The following is a 20566-nucleotide window of genomic DNA, read 5'->3' on the forward strand; positions in this document are numbered from 1 at the left end:
GCACAATTGGTGGCTGACTAAATACTTTTTTGCCCTACTGTATATATATATATATATATATATATATATATATATATAAAACCAAGGTGAAGAGGCACTGCATCACATGACCTGGCTGATCTAAATCCACTTTAGGGGGTTTGGGATGAGCTGGAAAAGAAGGCTGTGAACATCTAACGTATTCCAGGTCATGACCTCATGGAGCTGGTTGGAAGAACGGCAGCATCCTGCCGTACGCCTCCGTGTCCATGGCAACTCCACACAGACACCAATCACCCATGCAGCCCCATATCATCAGAGACACCAGCCAGGAGATACCAGCCGGGATGCTGTTCGCTCATGTTTACGTCAAATAAAAGCTGGTCGGCAAATTCTGGATCAATTTGTATGTTCTAATCAATGTCATTAATAAAAAACACACACACACACACACCAAATGAAAACCAGGTTTTAACTTTCGACATTTTATTAATTATTAAAACCTTAAATTACAAACGCCCTAATTTTTCATAACACATTTTCCTGTGATTTACTTTGTAAAGATGTGATCAGATACTTCTATGTACATAAAACACAGGTGCTTGTGGGGTTTAAAATGGAAGGCTTCGTGCGTCGTCAGAGCGCTCGTCGGTAGTCTGCACGACTCCCTGAGGAGCGCCGCCGAGTCGGGCTGCAGCGCTTCTACGCATCGCCAGCACCGTGACAGCGAGAGCAATTAAATATATTAAAATTCAATGTGCAAAAAGTACAAAAAGAGACTGGAGGACCTGAGTTTGGTCCGACTGAAGACAACCAGAGGAAGTTAAAACATCTGCTGAGGCACAAAGGTGCAGAGAAGGACAAACGTTCAGTCTGGCTCCGACTCCAGGATAAAAACTACGGTGATCAAGATTTAAGTCTAAAACAAGTTAAACCAGACATCGTCATCATCGGACGTTGAGTTTCATCTTCCATGAGCCAGAATGTGCAGCTCAAAGCTGCAGCTGGGCTGCAGGACGTCCTGCAACGATTACTCGGCTGACTGATGAGCTGCGTCGCTGATATAAAACACCTTGCTAGTAAAAATGTAGTGGTTTGTGGTTTTAGTGCAAACGGTCGAGTGAAAGCGACTTTCTGACCAATCCAAAGAGGCGCGTGGCGGTCCACAGCGAGAGTCTCTTGTGCACTGCTGACATCTGACTTCAGAGTTTAAAAGTGGTGTTAGTGGTCCGGAGGAGTCCTCTCCGAGGTCTGGCTGCAGCGCCGCTCAACCGCGGGCTAAAGTGTCCCGGCAGTCGGCTACAGCAGCAGCGGCGTGTGCTCCCCCGCCGGCTCCCTGCGCCTGGTCAGCTGCCGCGCCCGCTCCAGCAGCCGGCTGGGCAGCGAGGGGAAGTGGTGGCTCGGGTCCAGGACGTTGGTCTTGCGGCGCTCACGCTCCTGAAGCCACATGAGGTACGGGCTGGGCGGGAAGAAGGGGCGGGAGCGCTCGCCGTACAGCTGCAGGATGATGCCGACGACGCTCAGGACCACCCACACCGTGATCATGGCGTAGTCTGGGGGGAGGGAGGCAGAGGGACTTCAATCAATCAATCAATCACTTTATTTGTCCCCAATGGGGCAATTAATTTTGCAGCAATATAAACACATAGTAAACGACAACGAGTTTAAAACTAAAAATCCAAGCCCCACAACAGCTACCTTTCCCTCGTGGAATTGAGAAGGGAGATGCAGAAGGTACAAAAGAATGTTTATATCTGTTAGTGTTGACAAGTGGAAGTCTGAGCAATTTACCCGATGGGATAAACTGAAACTCTTGGTGTAGAGCAGGGGTGTCAAACTCATTTTGCTTGGCAGGCAGGATTTTACCAATTTTTTTTCTCGCGGGCCGCACGCTCAAAATAACAAAAATGGTGCGAAGATTTTTTTTTACTATTGTTATCTAATCCAATATCAGTTTAGTTAATTTTAAAGGAAATATGCACTTTGTTTACACTCTAATTATGTAAAATATATTTCTTCAGGATCTTTTCTTGAAATTTCGCGTTTTTTTTTCAAATTATGTAAGATACTTTTAATATCATTTTACAAAGATAAACAGAAACATGTTTTTTTTTATATTTAGTTTTTTTATAGGAAATTTAATTAAAGCTAAATCTTTCTTACATCCGAGAGTGTTTCTTTATGATTTTTCTAGTACAATTAAGTGTATTTATTTTTAAAAATTATTAAAAAAAAATACTACTACTACTTTTTTTATTATTTTCCCTGCAGTTGAAAAGTTTTCAAAGGATGAGAAGTCCTCAACTAAGGGACACGCCTCATTTACGGCTCTGAACTCTGTTTATCGTTCAAATGTTTCTATTAAAAAGGTAACTTCTTCAAAACGTCTTTTCAGGTGGTTTCGGTCTCCTACTTAAAGACAAGCAGGGATCTTGTAAAGATGCTGAAACCCCAACACCTTGGCCTGACTTTGATATCAGGTCGTCTCCAGGACGACTCAGGACAGACCCGTCTCCCACCAGTAGTGTCCCTTGAGACCAGAGGACACCGTGAGGACAGATGCTCAAACTCAGCTTTTACTCAGAAAACAACAAGAGTAATAACTTTACGTGAATAAATATCTTCTATCATCTTTTTTAGCAGTGTTATTTTTCCTGCGAAAATATATAATAGTAGTCAGTTAATAAAAATAAACGACCGTCTACAAAGAAAAAAAATCGGCAAATGCATTCTAGAAAACTAAAAAAATGTAGAAAACTGCTCTTTGTGGAATAACGATGGATTTGTAGAAGAAATATATTATCGGATATGCTGCGATTCATGGCAATTATTTATGCCTTCCTTTTTAGCAAATTAACATTTCGTTTTTTAGCGTTGGAAACTTCTCGCGGGCCGCATGAAAATCTCTCTCGGTCCACACACGGCCCGCGGGCCGCACATTTGACACCCCTGGTGTAGAGGATGGAACAGTCGGATAGGATAGTTTTTGCTTTCCTATACAGCTGTTTGTTATACAGGTCCTGTAGAGTCACCTGAGCAGAGCCAATTATTTTACTACAGACATTAACCACCTTGGTAAGAACAGTTTTCTGCTTTTCCCTTAGTGATGAAAACCAACAAATGAAATAAAAAGTGAATACAGACTCAATAAAAGAACGATAGAACATGGACATCAAGGATGAATCAACATGGAATTTGGACAGTTTTCTAAAACGGTACAGACGCTGCAGACTTTTCTTGTAAATTAAGTTGGTGTTACTCGCAAATGTCAGCTTATTGTCTATTATAGACAATAAGTGGGGGGGGGGGCTTAAACATCTGCTGGCGTCGGGGTTTCTGAGAGACTCACCGATGGCCTGGAACGGCACGTCGGTGAAAGCTGCGCTGAAGTTGTTGTTGAGGAGGCGTTTGAGGATGTTCAGGGTGATGAAGGAGAGGCTGGTGTAGATGTAGGCGTTGACGGCCAGAACGACGGCGTACGCCCCCACGATGCCGCAGGTGGTGATGTTCCCCTGAAACACACCAACCATTCTTCATTTGAGTACTGGAAGAACAGAAACCTGACGACACGTTAACAGACTGGGCTTTCCCCGTTTCCTCAGTGTTGTCACACTTTTTCCCTGCAGTTGAAAAGTTTTCAAAGGATGAGAAGTCCTCAACTAAAGAGACGCGCCTCATTTACGCCTCTGAACTCTGTTTACCGTTCAGATGTTTCTTTTAAAAAGGTAACTTCTTCAAAACGTCTTTTCAGGTGGTTTCGGTCTCCTACTTAAAGACAAGCAGGCGTCTTGTAAAGATGCTGAAACCCCAACATCTTCGCCTGCATGGCATGTGTTGTCTTCATTCTAAGGCTGATAAAAGACTTTTGCGGCTCCAGAGATATTTGTTTTTTGTGTTTTTGATCCAATATGGCTCTTTCAACATTTTGGGTTGCCGACCCCTGGGCTAGATGTTCAAACTCAGCTTTTACTCAGAAAACAAGAGTAATAAAGAGTAATAGAGTAAAGAGTAAAGAGTAATAAAAAAAATATGTGTTTTTAACTTTACACCATATAAGAACCATCATATTAAACTAAAAACATGGATTTATGAACTTGATTACAACAAATGATGGGCTGTATGAGTCTGTTTCTGCTGTGGGGTTTATATCATGTCTATTGACTACACTTGTTTTTAACTGATGAAACATAAATACAAATGATGAAGTGACTCTTATCGATGTTTTGGGAACTGCTCCTGCCGGTACGTCACATGTTGTGATCCGTGTCCCTACTGGACACGTCTAGTCTCCAGTCTAGTCGTCCTTACTCATTAATGAATGTACAACCGGGAACTGAAAACAAAGTGTCTCACAAAAATAATAATAATCAAAAGCTGTTGTTTTTTAATCCAGGGACTTCTATATCGTGTTTCTGGCTGGTGTGGCTTCGTTATCATTTTTATTTCCCAGCTGAATAGAAATATATAAACAAAAATCAGCAGAAGACAAAAACCCCTCCAACCTTCTTTTTTGTTAATTCTGTTAATTAAAAAAATGACTTTGTTTCTTCATTAAAATTATTGTCAAAGGTTATAATGGACCCAAAACTCAACTTGATCTTTACTATCACTGATCTGCACCAGGAAAAGACCCTTATGATGCGTTTATGTGACAAACTGAACCTCTTTTGTTGACCACCAGATGGCGCCAAAGTAAAGGATTTTAAAAAGACTTCTTGCAGGTTTGGGAGATAAATCCTTTACCTCTCTGGGCCACCGTACGAAGAAGAGGGGAACGATGATCATTATGCAGCAGAAGGTCACCCAGAAAACCACGTCCGAGTTCCTGAACGCGTCCAAATCACCTGAAGAAAGACAAACATGCGCGTTTACTCTGAGCGTCTTGTTGAGCATCAAACATCGGGGCAGGTCATCCGAACCTAACGGGGTGAAGAGGACGGTGGACGAGATGAGGAAGCCGAGCATTAGGCCGACCACGACCACGCAGGCCATGACGGAGCCGAAGCGCCACCAGCTCATGACCAGGAAGACTCCGCCTACGACGCCCACCACCGCCGACACGGCCAGACGGACTGCAGGGAGAGACAAGCACTGGTGAGAGTACGCCGCCAACAAGGGATGCAATCAGAAAACCAATAAATCAAACATCCTCAAAGTAAAAGTTGAAAAAAAACTGACTGCTGTAGTCTAGATCCGTGGTCCTCGTGATGAGGACAAAGAAGAAAAACGCTGCGAAGCTGAATCCCATGCAGAACATCTCTGTGACGGCAGACGGAAACAAAGAGGAAAACACGCATTAGAGAAAAGGACATGACACACTGAAGAATGTATTCAGAACATATCTAAAGTCCAATAAAGACCCGTAACCCATGAACATTGAGATGGAACCACATGCTCTGGAATAAAGACTTCAGCTGGGAACAAATGCGTTTCTTTGTGGCGGCTGAGGGAGCCCACATGACGGCCGGCCGGGGGCTCATGTTCACCTCACACACATACAGACATGCACCGTATGGGACTGAAGATTAGCATCACACCGCACTTCTTTGAAGTTAAACATCTGCAATCATCTGACCGGATCATCTGTTTCATTAGTTGACGTCAAATGAACTGTAACCGGAAGATTACTTATTTATATTCATTCATATTAAAGTTAAATGTTCTAATGTTTTAGATTGCATTGATGCATAGATTATGAATATTCTTATGGATTGAAATTTGTACGGGTGTCTGTATCCGTGTGTGTGCGTGTATGTACAGGGCTGTCTCAGAAAATGAGAATATTGTGATTTTCTGTAATGCAATTACAAAAACAAAAATGTCATACATTCTGGATTCATTATAAATCAACTGAAATATTGAAAGCCTTTTATTATTTTAATATTGCTGATCATGGCTTACAGCTTATGAAAACTCAAATATCCTATCTCAAAAAATTTGAATATTCTGGGAATCTTAATCTTAAACTGTAAGCCATAATCAGCAATATTAAAATAATAAAAGGCTTGCAATATTTCAGTTGATTTGTAATGAATCCAGAATGTATGACATTTTTTTTTTTTTTTTTTTTTTTTTTTTTTTTTTTAAATTGCATTACAGAAAATAAAGAACTTTATCACAATATTCTAATTTTCTGAGACAGTCCTGTATCTATGAATGTGTGAATATATGTGTGTGGAAATGGATGTGTATATGTATAGGTTTATGTATATGTGTATATATATATATATATATATATATATATATATATATATATAAATAAATAATTGTATTTTATATATAATTGTATTGTATGCTGTGTGGCAATGTAGGGGGGGCTGAACTTGATAAGCTTTGCTTCCTTCAGCTCCTTCTTGAACTTGCACTGCATCATAATGTGCTCTTTTTTATATTGTTATATGTACCTTTTGTTTAATGCTTGTGCATGTTTGAGACAAATAAAAACAAATCAAATCAAAGATGATGTTTGTAGAAAATCAGAGCAAAAGTTTGCGTGTTTAACGCTGTAAAAGTGATGACTAAAGCGTTTGAAGCAAAGACGAACTGCTCACCACATTTGAAGAAACGATGGCCGAAGAAGCAGACGAACAGTCCGGCCAGGCCGGTGATGGTGAAGAAGATCTTAGTGAAGACCAGCCCTTAAATATGAATGAAATCCAAATATGGTTCTTCTTTTCTTTTTTTAAACTTAAAGGTGGAGTAGTAGAAGGTGGGAGGGCTCACCGAGTGTCTGGCAGCCGTCCAGGGTGGACTTGAAGCTGCAGGCGTAGGTGTGTGCTGGGACGTAAGACGCAGAGGTGTTCAGCTGTGGATCTCTGACGATGACCGAGTAGATGACGCCCTGACCGGGGATGGTGTTGAACTCTGCCGTGGTCTTGTCGGTGGACAGCAGCGTGATGACCTTCGGGGGGGGAAACGCGGTGAGACGACATCAGCAATTCAGCAATTAATTAGCAATTAAGAGCATTAGACGCACGCTTGTGCCGTTTACCCGTCTGCCGCTGGCCGCCATGCCGCTGATGTCGGCCACGGCCTGCAGCCCGTCGAACAGGCTGCGCTCCGACAGGTCGTTCTCCGGCAGGAAGTACTGGTAGACGTCATAGCGCAGCCGCCAGCGGGTGCTGGCGTCTGTGGACGCGTCGCAGGCTGGAGGAGTCAGGCCTCTGGCAGAGATCGGAAGGTTTTATTACTGCACAGTCCAGATTCACCACTTTAGGCATCTCAGGCCAGATGTGGCTCATTTCAATCAACAAGAGAAAAAGTTGCTGCAGAAGTTATCATCTTCAATAAGCACGAGACAGCGTAGTGCACCGTCACGCCACAACTCAGAAGGCCTAAAAATAAAGGGGTTGCATCTTTTTGCAGGTATTTAGAGCTCCGTATAACAGTCAGTAACTACAAAGCTCAGCGTATAAGAACAGATGAAAAGCTGCATGAACTCCAACATGTCTGGTTGTTCTTATCAATGTAAGGTAATGGAAATATATCCAGTCTAGCATCCCGCTCAACTCCCCTTTAACAGCACAGCCTGCTATTTTGTAGCCTCTAAAATCTGGAGGTATTTAGATTTGCATTGAATGTGATCAAGCTACCATCTGCTGGGGCTCATGAACTATCAATCAAATCAGAATATCTGATCACCTGGTTGTAGCGCTAAGCAGCGTGAAGCAGCTGCCCGCAAAGGCAGCTTGGACTTGGAGGCCCTATGGACCGTTTTCAGACCCTTCATCTTTCTAGAAATGGGATCAGTTCTCCCAAACTAGCTATTTTGTGGGTTTGTTTGCATCAAAAGAGGAGTCTCGGGGAGTTGAAGCAGTGGCAGTGCCCTACCACAATTATGAACAAATAAAAGAGAAAGATCTCAGCGCTGGAAATGAGTTCAACATTGATGGATGGATGGATGGATGAATTAATAAGATGAGCTGCAGATGACTTTAAGGAGACAGAGTGATTGTTATCTTTCATCTTTCCTCTCTTCCGCTGCTTTGTAACGAGTAAAAGGCTCATGTGAGGTCTAGCTTTGCAAACAAAAGATGTTTTTATATCCCAGTTACCAGAAAGTAAATCTGAGCTCTAGAAAATGAAACTAACTGAGCGGCACAGTTTATGGGTTGAAGGTTTGCAGCGAGGGGAAACTGCTCTGATGCATCTCTGCTCATCGTGACCTTTGTTCCCTCCATGCACTTTGTCCCAAAGCAACTCTGACGTAAGCTATCAAACAGCTGCGTGAGGGTCATTAACCGTCTCCCGGCACACGTTTGGTTTATTGTTACTGAGCCTTTATGATGAAGACACACCAGTTAAAAGCTTTAAAAGACTTTGGCTTAAAATCAAAACAAACCTCAGCCAGGATCACATGTCCACTAAACTCACACCATGTGTGCTACGTCTAAATCCTTCAAGGCTGATGGCGGCCCAAAGTAAGAGACAGCTAGAAGGAAGTGGAGGGGGGAATTGAGAACTTATAATAAAAGGAAAAGAGGATATGAATAATATGAAAAAAATATGAAAAATACCAAATTAAAGGGGAAAAGGGAAAACAAAAAACTAAAAAAAAAACTGGCTCTGCCGTCCGGACCGGTCCCTCCCTGGCATTAACTTTGTTGTTTTGTACTGTTTCGTTTGTTTTCTAGTCTCCCTTCTTGTCCTGTATCTGTATGCGTTTTTGTTTTGAACATTTGTATTGTTAACTGTTTTGCATCAACAAAAAAGAAAAAACCAGAAATCATTCAAGGCTCCTGAAAAGTGGCTGATGTGAGTTTACTTGCTGGAACGTGGTCATCGGACCATCCTGTCACCTGACAATAGCGGGTTATTCCGGTCAGACGCGTCAAACGAGGTGGCAAACACTTGAAACAGAGCCAGACTCAGGTGAAGGTCTGCTGAGCTCAACGGCAGCCAGAGACGGTTAAAGGAAAGACATTAGCTTTCACGGTCCAGACCTCGGCTGCTGACCAGTCAGGACTTAATTTGCTCCATGACAAGCGTGCTCTCTGGAATTAGCAACAACTAAAAAAAAAGAAGAAAAAAAGTCCACAATCAGTGAAATGAGCTCCCGGGTGAGTCTCCATCCAGAGGACAATCAGCAGCACGCATTTATCTCCACGTGCCTGCAATGAAATTAATTCAAACCTGCATGTTTGGGACTTTTTGTCCAGATGAACAAAACTCATCTGCAGTCAGTAGGTTTACAGACCTGGCAGGAAGTGACCGACTGACCGCGTCAGATAAACACAAACAAAAGGAAAAACAAAACAAAACAAAACAAACAAACAAACAAACAAAAAAAACAAGCCCCTGAGTGTGAGTAGGGGGGAGGGAGGGAGGCTGTGACGGAGAAAACACAAGCTCTTCACATCGCTGCCGGACAGAGACAGTGTTTGTGAGCCGGTCCCAGCAGATGAGCGCTACGCCGGCGCCTGCAACCCAACTAAAGCTGCTTTCGTCAGTGAAAATTATGACTAAAAATCATCCTCAACGAACCTATATCACCTGAGGAAAACTAAAATGCTGGTCATGTGACGATAACGATAATTAAATATATAATGCAATATCGTAGAGGAATAAAAACAAGACTAAAATGTAGATTACAGAATAAAACCTCGGCTAAAATGTGTCTTCATTTTCGTTGACCAGATGAATCAGATCCAGAAGATGCAGCTGCAGAGTTAGAGGCTGATGCCGTTAACGCAGAGCTCTAGGTTCACGTCCATTAAAAACAAAGTTACATAGAGAAACGCAGGGATCTGCTCTGGGGGGGGAGAAGAAGAAGAAACATCTTTGGATACACTTTCCTACGTGGAAAAGAAAACCCAATGGGTCGTCGAAAAAAAAAAAAGATGGGGAGAAAATGCGGAAAAATAAAAATGTTGTAAACTCAAATTAGAGTCTTCTGTATCTGGAATGAATGTATTATTGAGTCTATAAGGTAATAATGATATAATAATAAGATAACCTTGTTTGAATTGTAAAATGGGTTTGGCTAAATACAATCTTTGACTAAAACTAGACTAAAATGGTCCTGGACAATTCTGACTAAAATAAGACTAAAATGTTCAGACTTGACACGACTAAAAAGGAGAATGAACGTGACTAAAACTAATAAAAACTAAAATGATAGCTTGACCCAAAGACTAGACTAAAACTAATTGAAACAGGCTGCCAGAAACAACACTAAATGGGCAGGAAGTTGGGCAAACGCCGCCAGTCGGCCAGCAGGCCTCACCTCTCGTATCCTATATTAGCCGGCGCGAAGCGGATGGTGGTTTCATAGAGGTTGTAGTAGATGTAGATGTTGGGGTCCACATCCAGGTTGAACTCCATGTTGCAGCCTCCAGGGACTGGATCTGAAACAAGACGTTTACGTTACTACGTTGATGGGAATGTTAAGCTGAAACATGCAAAAAGCCCCCTGGAGATTTAGCAGCATGCTGCCCCGGCAGGGGGACTTGGTGTAAGAGAGTTTCAACACAGCAGCCACAGACAATAATTGCAGGGTCTTATGGTCTGCACACATTTCCTGAAGTATGAAATCAAGTGGCAGTCGGCCGTAGTGCTGTGGTGAAACCCTCTGTGGTGGGATTTCCCCAGAGATTGTTTTCGTGAGCGGCAGTGTGCAACTTCCTCCTTTTCAGAAACGGGGGTGTGATGTGTTGCAAGGGCTTTTTGCAGAGTTACCGGCACTGGAGTAGGGCAGGATGACCCCGGTGCCGGCCACGGCGTCGCTGCTGGGGGAGGACAGGAACAGGGACAGCGACGTCTGGCTCGGCTGCAGAGCCGACAGCAGCCCCGAGTCCACGGCCGTCAGGGACAGACCCCGGCCCGGCATCTGACACCAACAAGATCCAGTTTTGGTCAGCAAATACACATCATTATGCAAAAAGAACATCATAATAAAAAGAAAAATCTGGTTTATTGAGCGTGAAAAGATTAAATGCATCTCTGAATGCCAACCGTTGCTCATTAAAATGATCTGCTTATTGAGAGATCAAAGACCCTGCTGTTGACCCCGAGTGGAACACAGATATTCTGAACTCATTTTATGGACAAAATCCAAAAACTTGTGACCTTTTATTGAAAACTACAAATGTTAACTTCAACATCGCAGACATGAACATCAGTGAAACACCAACTGCCAACCATCCTGCAGCAGTGAACGATCCACTACAGAAAACAGGTTCAGACTAATACACAACGTGCTTCTTGCTAATTAAATCCTATTAAAAAAAAAAAAACCCAAGCTGCTTCAGGAAATAACTGAGGCTTTTAAATGATACGAGATTCTATTTGAGACCATTTTTCTCCTCTTTTTCCCCCATTTCATAGTGACGATGAAACTGCTGAAGTCAAGTGTCATTAACTTGAAATTGAGACGTGAAAAAAGAGGGTGGACATACAGTGACGAGAAGAAAAAAAAAAACATGTGAAATCAATGTGAAACTGTGGAAATAATTAATTTTTCTCCATTTATTTGCCATAAAATGGCATCTGATCTTCATGCAAGTCACATTAACAGAAAAACACAATGTACTTGTGCTGATAAACAGTAAACATCCGCAGCAGTGAAGGAAAGAGTGAGTGAGCGCTAACTGGAGTCAGTAGTTTGCATTAATTAAACGAGCTGCTGGTGTTTAGAGCTACTTTGATTGCTCATGTGAACCCTGCATCCCCAAAAGAGATCTCCAGAGACGGCTACAGAGTCAGCGTGCTTCACCTCCCCTCACTTGTCATCATTGAGGAAAAGAATAGTTTCCAAGTTGATCAATGATAACCCATGATGGCCCAGTCAGAGCCCAGACCATAATGCGTTGCACCAAACCTCCACACAAACATCCTGCAAACAATTCTGAGACGAAGCAGCTCTGAAACCGCTTCACAGCCGCTGTATTTGCTCATGTGTGGAAATATACTTGTGAATAAAAGCAGGCGGAAGCCGATCGCTTGCACGGTACATTTCTGGTAAAAAAGAGCCGAGAGATTGCTGAAAGATGGCAGTGGCCACACGGCAGGACTTTCAGTGCAACCACAATGTGGTTGTTATGAGGGGGGGGGCTGCTGGAGCAGCGGCAAACTGCTCTAATGAAAAGCGTGCTGCCAACAGGAACCGGGGGCAGCGGCGATCGATGGAGCAGCATAACGTCTTTCTGAAAGCATATTCAGTTTCTGAAAAAACTGCCTATCTGGTTGGTTTTCCACTTCTGCTTCGCTGAAGATGATGGAGAGATTACGTGAACAGCAGACGCAGATATGGTGACTAATAAACAGAGATCAACCACCACCTCCGGCTGAGTCATGGTGATTAAAACTTAAGAAATCTTTCACAAATGAGTGAAAGATTTCATATAAGCGGAAGCTGAAGGAATCAGGTCACTGTTGATGAACTTTTACTAAATTTTTTGCTTGACAGCAAAAAGCACACTTCCTCCTTTTCTCTATTTTTCTTCTCATTTAGGTCGGAAGGCTCCTTGATAGATAAATAAATAAAAATACAGGACTGTCTCAGAAAATTAGAATATTGTGATTTTCTGTAATGCAATTACAAAACCAAAAATGTCATACATTCTGGATTCATTACAAATCAACTGAAATATTGCAAGCCTTTTATTATTTTAATATTGCTGATCATGGCTTACAGCTTAAGAAAACTCAAATATCCTATATTATTAATATTATATATTATTAAAATAATAAAAGGCTTGCAATATTTCAGTTGATTTGTAATTAATCCAGAATGTATGACATTTTTGTTTTTTTAATTGCATTACAGAAAATAAAGAACTTTATCACAATATTCTAATTTTCTGAGACAGTCCTGTAGATATATACATTCATTTTTCATCTGCTGGATTTATGAGTCATGCTGCTTTGCACCAGTTGTGCCAGTTGGGCGCCCCCCCCCCCCCCCGGGGACGCCCCGTCTGCCGCTCGCGACCCGTGTGCATCAGCTGACTGCGACCGCTCTCGGGGGGTCAGACGACCTCGCTCACAAAGCCTCATTCATGACGCGGCGGCAGAACCAACTCCCGGTGGACACGCTCTGAAACACGCCTGTAATCCCCAGTCAAGGTTGCATTTTTACCAGGTCACATGACCACAACATTAACACAAGCAACCAACGAGAGACGTGGATAAATTTAAACCGTAAAAGGATTTGTTTCACTGATTTAAGCTGATAATTTGTTTCTTTAACTCTTACATCACTGAGCTTTAAACCCCTCCCGTTACATCGATCAGCTAAACCCGTCTAAGCGACCGTAGTCTGAGATCAGTACCCTACAGCGCCAGCTGACGCTAAACAATTACTGTATGTCTTCTATTTCCTTGCATTTCATTAGATTAAGCAGTTTAGTTAATCAAATGCTGCATGCATAGAAGAAATTATTTGTTTTGAATATGGTGAATATAATCAGCAGGGGGTTGTTTATCAGGACGGCCGCTAACAATAGCGGGATCATCAAGTGCTGCAGGATTTGTTTTACTGCCTTCTGAACAGAAAAATGTATATTCATATCTGTTCAAACAGACAACTACTAGTTCATAATATGTTTTTTCTAATGCATTTCATACTACCGGTACACAGATGACTATACTACTCTGACGTCTGTTGCAAGATTTTTTGTAAAAGGTGCACAGAAGGGTTAGCGACGCGTTCATATGCAGCAAAGGAAATAAAACGTGTGGAGATGTTGTAACTGGTTCTCACCCTGGTGTAGGACAGTGTGGCGTTGCGGTGCTGAGTGTGAAACTGCAGGGTGATGAAGGCGACCTCCGAGGGGATCCTGGACACCACGGCCTGCACCGTCTCGTTCTGAGAGACGCTCACGTTCTGGAAGGCGCCCGGCAGGAACACCACCCGATCTGAAACAGAAACAAGTCAAATAATAATTTTAAAAAACATTTTTACATCGCTGCCTGTGAGTCGAGACACTCCCACCAGGAAACTTATTTTATTTGATCGTCTTTTCTCCGGTGAAAGTAGTAAAAGAAAATAAATTGAGTTGGGAGCATTTTTGTTATTAAGCTTTTTATTAAAGAATTAAAGTCAGCCATATGAGATTTACATCATCACAGTATCAATCGGGCATTGTTTTTCATAAAAAAGAGAGAAAAAAAAGGGAGGAGAAGGAGAAAATAAAAAAATAAATCAATCAATGAATAAGTAAAACAAATCATCAACCAAAATCTGATGTACAGTCAATCCAAGACTAATACCAAGTAAATAGATAAATCAAGAAGAAATCAAAAAGAAGATGCATCTGTAAGGGGACAGCAAAAAAGGGACCTTCACTTTCATCTCTCAAACATTCCGAGGAGTCACCTTAAAATAGTAAATACCCCCTCCAGATAAAATAAATAAGTAAAGTAAAATAAAATAAATTAAAAAAAAAAAAAAAAAAAAAAAGCCAACAAGTTTCTTTGGTACAGTCGGGAGCATTTTAAGACTGTAAACCAGGCGGGTCTGAACATCCTACCACGGCCAAAATAAAGAAATAAAATTATCTGACATGAAAGTCGATTGCTGCAGACAGCAAACAGTATTGAGACGTTACTTGGTCCCATCAGTTCGTAGCAACCAAACGTTTAGTGACATGTTAGAATACTGTACACAGACTATGTTTGTCTGTTTGGCCACAGTTTAGGGACATTTTTAATATCTGGACGTCAACTGGATCAGAGTCCCATGCTGGCGGCGCCGTGCTGCTCAGGGATGACCCAGATTCAGAGCGGGGCTGGACCGGCTCAGCAGACGTCCAGGAAGATTGTCCCTGGTAATTTAAAGCAGCTGATTCTGAGCCGGCCGTCCCCCTGGACCAGCCGGTGGGCGTGGTCCCTGAACACACGCTCCCGCCAAACTCTTCTACTTATTTTCATTTTACAATTGATTTCATGTGACTTGTTATTGATTAATGTGATCATCCGAATACGGCTGGCATCCTGGCAATGAGTTTTAAGGCAGAACATTTATGGGAGAATTAGTGTGTTTTTTTTTCTTCATTCAGGTAGAAATCATAAGTGTTCAAATCCAGGAGGAAATATTGTTTTCAAATCCCTCTTGATTTCAGGAAATGTAGCGACGCCTGTTTTGGTGTATAAAAGCACACAAATCCACTCAAAGCTGGTTTTAGTAAATCCCGCCACGAATGTGGAAAAGGATGTACGTTTTTTGGTGCAGAGGAACTTTGATGCCCAGGAGACGCATACATACACAGATGTTTGTCCTCCCTGATGGCTGGAAACGTCCCAAGATAACGATGCCAGGTTTAATCAGGCTCATATAATGAAAGAGCGGTTAAAGGGAGCATGAAACATTAGGTTGTAAATAGAAATCCTTGGAAATATGCCAAAAAACAGCTTATATAACGTTAGTTTAGACTATGGACAGGCTGTCGCTGCCAATATTTTACCTTTCTATACATTTTTTTATGTGGCTACTCTGTGGTCACATCACTGTGGTCGACATCTCGCTCACAGCACTATCTAATTTGTCTGACATCACCACGTGTCAACCTGCAAACCATCAGTGAGTAATAAATAACGTTTCTAAGGTGACCGCAATCTGAAAGAAGGTGAGACTGAACCGCTGCAACAGAAACTGCCCATGAGGCTGAAAATATGAACAAACCTCCACTATTAATGTTAATATTGCAGAACGCCAGTCTCATATTTGTTTCTATGTTGGTATCCATGCTCTTTCATGCTGAAAATGCACAACATGTGCTCTTAGTGCAATTATCTATGCCAGGATCGAAGTACAGATGCAGTCACAGCCTTGAGTCCAGCACATATGAAGCTTATCTAAAGCTTTTTTTACATAACATTATTACTCTATTGCTATTAGTCCCTTCAAGTTGACATTAAAACACGTAGTTTTTGGCTGTAAGACGACATGTTACAGCTAGAATAAGCGGTATTAATTGGTAAAGCAAACTATGGTGAAGTTAAAGTTACAAGCGATAGCTATCAAATCGATTACTGTATGAATGGTTTCATCATCAAACCTGCAAAAGTAACTCAAGAGAAAGCAACGAACCTGAGTATTCGATTTTACGAGTGTCTTAATCACCATAGAAACATAGTCTGGAGGGGAGGAGCTTATGATGAGTATTTAAGTCCATGTTCATCAAAGCTGGGGGCTTGGTCACTGTTACCGTTTCTCTTACTAATATCTTAAATACATTTAAACAACAATCTTTTGCCTGTCGCTTGAAGTTTTTCGCACCGTAGGGCTGACCTTATATAACTTTCCATTGCTCTCTGTTCATTTGTAGTGAGTTATCTGTACCAGGTTAGGGACCGGACGTGTTGCTATGGTAACTGCTGAGAGGCGGATGGTTTGGAGGACATGAGGCAGGAGTTTTCATCCATAAGTATCTTCGTCCTGCTGATACTGAGAGCAGCTCCTACAGGACTGAGGGCGGGCCATGTGTTAATTATTATAGTTTTCCCATCTTCATGAGCCAAGATAAAAGAGATGCTTCATTGGTTATGCACCTGCTTTAAGGCTATTTTAATAAATGTTTGGGTTGGATTCTTCTTTATTTCAACAGATATTTTTTCATTTTTTTTGATGCATATGCATTTTGATTTCAAACATCAGTTATTATCAATCTCCTTCATTACTTCTAATCAGCATCATCCCTGAAACTGTTACCAACTTAAACTCTTTAATGTTGCACTCACTTATGTTTGGTCTATTAACTATCGGCCCATTTTTCAAAAATAAAGATTATTCAGATCCTGTCTTGACACCACAGCCTCAATTTAATTTTCTGGAGGACTGATAAATGTGTTCAATAATAAATTGGAAAAGTATTATGATTATCCCCCTCTAGGCTGGTTAAAGCGATTTATTTCTATTAAAAAAGTGAAAGAAGTGTTTTATTAAAGAGATAAGTCTCGCGTAATATTGCTGACTTCAATATCTCAACCAATTCTTTAACATTTTATTTACCAACTAACACTTAAAACTCTGTAAAACACTACTAATATACAAACCTGCAAATACCACATTCAGATGGAGAATTGTCACAAGCTTCAAAACTGTCAGTACCCCTTTGATTGGGATTAATAAAAGGTCATTTTCTGATCATCTGCTTACGCAACTGCAAAGTTTTTCTCTTGGGTTCTTTTTAATTTCCATAAATCCCTAGAAATTAATTAACTATGGAGGTTTCAGCTCCTCGGTCTGTATGAGTGGAGAGAAACACTCTGAACTATGTGCAACAATACTTGAAGTGATCATGCTGAAACAGGGATGATCCAGTGGTTGGATCTGACAAGCACGTGCAAGTTGACCAACAATAACTCAAGAAGAGGAAAACATTTGACAACCATGCACACTGCTTCCCCGTTGAGAAATGTATCACACTATCAGTGGTGCCCCACTCCTAAGAGTTTGAGACTGAACTATCTCTGCTCTGAGAAGTCAACACGAACAACAAGATCTGTTACAAGAGTGATGGGTGAGTGTCGTGGACCCCAACGCAAAACTGCATTTGGGAAGTCATCATTCTCATGTATTGCAATGACTCAATGGAAAACTCTGCCAACCAACATTATTTCATGTACAAGTCAAGTCCTCACACCTTCTCACATCTTGCCAAGCGTTGGTTCCTGTCAAGACAAGTGTGTACATTTATGAAGTGCGTTGTGTGTGTGTGTGTGTGTGTGTGTGTTGGGGTGGCAGCCTAGCTTGAATCTGCTTCCATGTTTTATTTATCTATTTTATCTATGGTCTTTTTGCTTTGTTATGCTCTTTTACTTATTTTTTCTTTTTCTATACTAATTTTTATGTAGTTTTCCATCAACCTGCCCAGGGACTACAGGTGGAAAATAGCAAGTTGCTACAACCTGGCACAATGCATATTCTCTTGCAAAAGATTAATGTCTTAGGCCCAATCCCAATTCTCCTTCACTCGCCCTTCTTTTCTCCACTCGCACTTCTTTTCTTCCCTAAGCCCTAAAAAAGAAGGGGGAGATTTTAGGGCACTTGAGATCTAGGGCACTTGGCCCAGGTGCCTGTCCCAATTCTCCCCCTACCCCTCGTTTTCATCCCTTCCCTGATCAGGAAGCTGAGAGCCAAAAGCTGTTTTAATTTCAGCTGTAGCGCTGTTAATATGGCACTTTATTAAGTTTTAATATTTTTTCAGGTATAATGGTAACCTTAAGATCCCCGACCGGGGCTCAGTTTATCCAAATAACGCCTGTTAAGAAATTTGACCCGATGTTTTCGGAGATGAGAAGAGCCGCCGGCCCCGGGGAGCAGCCTCAGCTCACAGCCCGAGAAGAGACGAGATCGCTGGGTCAGGCTGCTCCGTCAGCCAAGGGAGAGACACTCTCTCCCGGGACGCAGCTCTGTTGAGAATCACGCCGGCTGAAATAAATCATTTAGGAATATGTTGGTTTAATAGATTAAATCTAACAGTTGTAGCTACGCCTGTTAAGAAATTTGCTCCGAAATTTAGAGATTTCTGTCTGCCGGGTCCGGAGCTTGGGTCCGCGTTAAATCGACGCAGAGCCTACGGCGTAGGTTGCGTAACCTCCGCCGTAGGATCTGCGTTGGTGTAACGCGGAACCATAAATCCCTTTATTCTGGCGTGATCTTCCGCAACTTTATCTGAAAGTGTGTAAATTACCCAGATAACAGCTGGATTACTTTGTGGTTTCTGAAGACTATTATATCAGAAACATCCAAAACAAATCTGACGAGTCACAGGATTATTTCTCTCTATTTCTCTGAGACCAGTCTGCCTGTTTGCCTTCGGTCGGCGAGTCAAATCGACGCAGAGCCTCTTTTTTTCATACCCCCTCGCTCGCCAAGTCAGCATCTGAAATCCCTCGATTTGAAGGGGCTATTCTCAGCCCCTAGCCCTCGTTATGCCCCCTCCCCCTAGGTGAAAAGAGGAATTGGGACACCACTACCTTCACGGGAACGCGCAAAAGTTAGGGTTAGGGAAGAAAAGGAGGGCGAGGGGGAGTATTGGGACGCACCCTTATTGTGCACTGTCCCTGTTTTGAAATAAATAAATTACAAATTGATGATCTGTGACTGATTGATTTTAGCAGGCCTTAAAGTTTGCAAGAGGAAGAGTAAAAGGCTTGTAGCTGCTTGTAACGCTGCAGAACCTCAGTTTCATCGCTCAAGTGTGCAGATTTATCGTGTTTGCAGGTTTGCTGATGTGTTAACCATGCTAGTTTCTCTCACACGGAGAAGAATGTCAAGTATGAAAGCTGAAGCTGAGTGATCTGCTGCAGGTCACACGTGCATTATCCAGATAGTCTTCAGATCTGAGTCCAGCTCAGACCCGAGTCTGGTCCAAGTGCAAACCTATGGATCCAAACCTGTCACGACTCAACAATCTCAACAATCCACTCACAAGTTATCACTGTTGAACTTTGCTTTGATAAAACCACACTGGCATGCATCGTTGCTTTCTTGTGCCTTAAGTTGTCATCTGACATTCTCCAAATGTCCTCACACATTAAATTATAACTTGAAGCATGTTGTTGTTGGTATCTGGAGCAGATCCAGATGAACTATTGATTTGGTAAACATTGCTCTAGTTGTATGAAAGCTGAGGGAACCAAGTCAAAAAAATGTAAGTGAAACCAGAAACATAAACAGGATTGTTGTGCCTCTGGAGCAATACCATAACATATGTTGTTGCCCACTGAATCTGATCTATTAAACTCAACACAAGTGGACATAAATGCACTTTACAAAGGTCTTCACTGTAGTATTTACGAAGGAAAATGTGTTAAAGATTAAATCCACGATTTTGTTGACAGCTGTAATAAATATTTGACGTTTCTGTGGAGATCAATGTACATATAGACTGGTGAAATAGTTTGTTAAACTGACATTTATAGTTAACTATTCTGGTTTAAAGCAACCTTGCACAAATCCAGAACTGTATTTATCTGTTTTACACAGTTTTATAACAAAAGAAAACATAAGAGAAAGGGGAAGAAATAGAAAGAGAAAAGAAAAAATGAGGGTAAAGACATAATATAAAGGTCACATCCAGCTTAAGCTGCAGTCACGATACTCACTTTCTACTTGGGCTTGAACTTCACAAACCAAGAGCAGAAACAGCAACGACCACCTAATCCGGCGAGACATTTTCTTCTGCTTCGTTTATCTCACAACAACAAACCCCGTTAACGTTTGAGTCATTAAAACCCCCCGAAAGCCCGTCGGGGCCGGTGCTGGAGCCGCCGCCGCGGCGGAGGAGACGGAGGAGACGGGGGAGACATGCTGGTGTTTGAACCGCTCTCTGCTGCTGCTGCCTCGCCGCCGTCTATGGACCGCTCCCTCCAAGTCTCGCGAGAACTCACCCTCCTGGTAACCATTCACTACACTGACGCCTTCACTACACTGAAATCGACGCAGGGCCTACGGCGAAAGGTACGCGGCGACGCGCCCACTACGCCGTAGGCTCTACGTTGGTGTAACGCGGAACCATAAATCAGCCTTAAGTGCGCCACAGACTTTTCAAAGTTTGAAGTGTTGTGATTTCAGTTCTTATCCTATTTGCTCGTCTTGTTTTCGTTTTTTTGACGGCAAGATAGAAGTAATTTTATTCAC

At 42.1% G+C, this 20566-nt stretch overlaps 1 protein-coding gene across 1 annotated transcript; it reads right to left on the minus strand.

The window, feature by feature from the left end:
- Nucleotides 1–937: 937 nt before the first annotated feature.
- On the minus strand, nucleotides 938–20274 carry tm7sf3 (transmembrane 7 superfamily member 3). Its single transcript, XM_061714210.1, has 12 exons — nucleotides 20032–20274; nucleotides 13682–13836; nucleotides 10657–10807; nucleotides 10205–10325; nucleotides 6971–7142; nucleotides 6703–6880; nucleotides 6531–6617; nucleotides 5158–5238; nucleotides 4899–5051; nucleotides 4723–4823; nucleotides 3329–3491; nucleotides 938–1532 (listed from the first exon to the last, which is right to left on the minus strand). Exons 1-12 carry the CDS (start codon nucleotides 20099–20101, stop codon nucleotides 1279–1281), a joined length of 1686 nt encoding a protein of 561 aa, XP_061570194.1. The 5' UTR covers nucleotides 20102–20274; the 3' UTR covers nucleotides 938–1278.
- Nucleotides 20275–20566: the final 292 nt, after the last annotated feature.

The sequence above is a fragment of the Cololabis saira genome, chromosome 23 (assembly GCF_033807715.1).
Source record: "Cololabis saira isolate AMF1-May2022 chromosome 23, fColSai1.1, whole genome shotgun sequence".
NCBI lineage: Eukaryota > Metazoa > Chordata > Actinopteri > Beloniformes > Belonidae > Cololabis > Cololabis saira.